Here is a 2,500-nt window from a genome sequence, read left to right as displayed (position 1 = left end):
GATGGTGTGTGCTAAGGGCCAGGTGTGTGTGTGTGTGTGTGTGTGTGTGTGTGTGTGTGTGTGTGTGTGTGTGTGTGTGTGTGTGTGTGTGTGTGTGTGTGTGTGTGTGTGTAATAGGGACCTTGGATTGTTAATTGTTGGTATGATGGTTTAATGGGCAGCATATAATATTTGTTCTACCAGACTACTACTACTACTACTACTACTACTACTACTACTACTACTACTACTACTACTACTACTACTACTACTACTACTACTACTACTACTACTTCTACTACTACTACTACTACTACTACTACTACTACTACTACTACTTCACCTACTCTTACCACTACAATTACTAATACAGTTGTTGGTTTCGGCAGAAGATCACTCTTGTTGTTGTTGCTCCCGCTAGAGTTGCGTGAGATCTGAGCTTCAGTGTGTCACATTCAGGAGTCCTTAAGATGGTGGTGGCGCAAAGGTGTAGGATTATGACGAGAGAGAGAGAGAGAGAGAGAGAGAGAGAGAGAGAGAGAGATTTGATGAGTGTTTCTCGTTTCCTTTTTGAGTATGTGAACAAAACATTGTGTGTGTGTGTGTGTGTCCTCAGCAGGGGCCGGTTGTGGCGTGTCTGTTACCGTTGTCGTGTTGCAGATCCTGCTCGTGGGCCTCGCCGCTTCCACTGCGGCGGACACCCTCGCCAGCTACTCTCCTCCCTCCAACTCGTATGGCGGCGGCGGCGGCGGTGGCGGTGGCGGCGGCGGCGGCAGCCACTTCGGCTCTGGACTGATTTCCGGCGGCAGCAATTTCGTCTTGAGCGGCGACAGTCATGAAATCGGCGGCGGCTTCGGCGGCGGCTACAGCGGCGGCGGCGGCGGCGGCGGCCATGGCGGTGGCGGTGGCGGCTTCATCATAGGCGGCGACAGCCACGAATTCGGCGGCGGCGGCAGCTTTGGTGGTGGCAGCTTTGGCGGCGGCAGCTTTGGCGGCGGCAGCTTTGGCGGCGGTGGCTTCATTGGCGGCGGCGGCGGCGGCGGAATTTCTTGTGGTGGCGGACAAGTTCGGCACTCCGACGGGCGGTGCGTATCACCCCAGGTGACCAGGAACGTGTACGTGTTCTCCGCCCCTGCGCTGCCCCCCAGCGTGGGTCCGCGCCCCATTGTGCCTCCTCCGCGCGTTGTTGAGAACGTGGTGTTCATCCGTGCTCCTGAAGGAGGCGTGGGCAGCAAGCCCATCGTGGTGCCGCCGCCCATCCACAAGAACGTGGTGTACGTGCTCAACAAGAGGCAGCAGGTTGGCCAGCAGCTGGTCCACGTGCCCGCGGCGCCGCAGGAGCAGCCTGACGTGTACTTCGTGCACTACAACGACGGCGACAACCCATCCCTGCCCACCGGAGGAGACCTGCAGTCCGCCCTCAGCCAGGCCTCGCACGGTAGCGGCGAGCTGATCGGCCACGGTGGCGGCGGCATTATTGGCGGCGGTGGTGGCGGCATCATTAGCGGCGGCGGCGGCGGTGGTTATGGCAGCGGTGGTGGTGGCGGCGGCTCCATTATCGGAGGTGGCGGCTCCATTATTGGAGGCGGCAGCATCATTGGCGGCGGCGGCGGTGGCGGCTATGGCGGCGGTGGTCATGACAGCCATGAGAGCCATTATTAGGTCAGCCCACACTCCTGAAGGGCTCCACTTGTAGTCAGCAGCATGCCACGCCCTCCCCACGCGCCGAGGCATGCACGCCATCTATCCTGTTAAGACAAAACCTGACCTGTCATTGTATTTCATCTTGTTTACCTTTATCTGCAACATGCATTTGATTCCTTCGTGCCAATAAAGGTCTTCCATACACCACGGCTTGTCTACTACCTCACCCCCACGTCCCCCCAACCATCCCAGCTGTCACTCTCCCTACCCTCTCCCTTCCCTCTCTCTCTCTGGAATGGTCACTGGGGCAGGGAACAAAGGAGTGCTTCAAATACCAGGCCTTGTTAAGTACAGAAACATACTTTATATACCTCCACCTGCTGTGCCCCCTTCCTTTCTTTCCTCTCCTCCTTCCTCCTCTTCCTCTTCCTCCTCCTCTCATGCTGCTGTTGTGCGAATACTAGTTTTTGTCACCTATTTCCTCCCTTCCCTTCTTTTTTTCTTCTCTCTCTCTCATGTACATTTTTTTTAAGTGCGTGCGTGTGTATGTTGAGTGCTATCATCACGCACTTGATTTTACTTTCGAAAAACACACACACACACACACACACACACACACACACACACACACACACACACACACACACACACACACACACACACACTTCCTTAGGTGAAAAATAAGCCTCTTAATTAAAGGAAAAAAAAAACGATAAGAAGTTGAGTAAAACTGAAAAAAAAGAGATATTGGAAGGAAAAGGAAGAATATTAAGGGGTATTTTAAACAGAACCAGGATTTAGGGCATTTTAAGGGCGTTTCCAAGTGTGTGAGGCTGCACGGGTGATGTGGACAGGTGTATCATTGAGTGTGACAAGT

At 54.2% G+C, this 2,500-nt stretch overlaps 1 protein-coding gene across 1 annotated transcript in view; it reads left to right on the top strand.

Annotated features, from left to right (window-relative positions):
- Positions 1–1,827, top strand: part of LOC123519602 (loricrin-like) — a 2,076-nt gene extending 249 nt beyond the window's left edge. The window contains exon 2 of the mRNA XM_045281020.1: positions 640–1,827. Within this exon, the coding sequence (XP_045136955.1) occupies positions 640–1,641 (1,002 nt within the window). The 3' untranslated portion in view covers positions 1,642–1,827. The remainder of the gene's footprint in view (positions 1–639) is intronic.
- The last annotated feature ends 673 nt before the right edge of the window (positions 1,828–2,500 follow it).

The sequence above is a fragment of the Portunus trituberculatus genome, chromosome 45 (assembly GCF_017591435.1).
Source record: "Portunus trituberculatus isolate SZX2019 chromosome 45, ASM1759143v1, whole genome shotgun sequence".
Classification (NCBI taxonomy): Eukaryota; Metazoa; Arthropoda; class Malacostraca; order Decapoda; family Portunidae; genus Portunus; species Portunus trituberculatus.
This window is presented reverse-complemented; position numbering and strand designations above follow the sequence as displayed.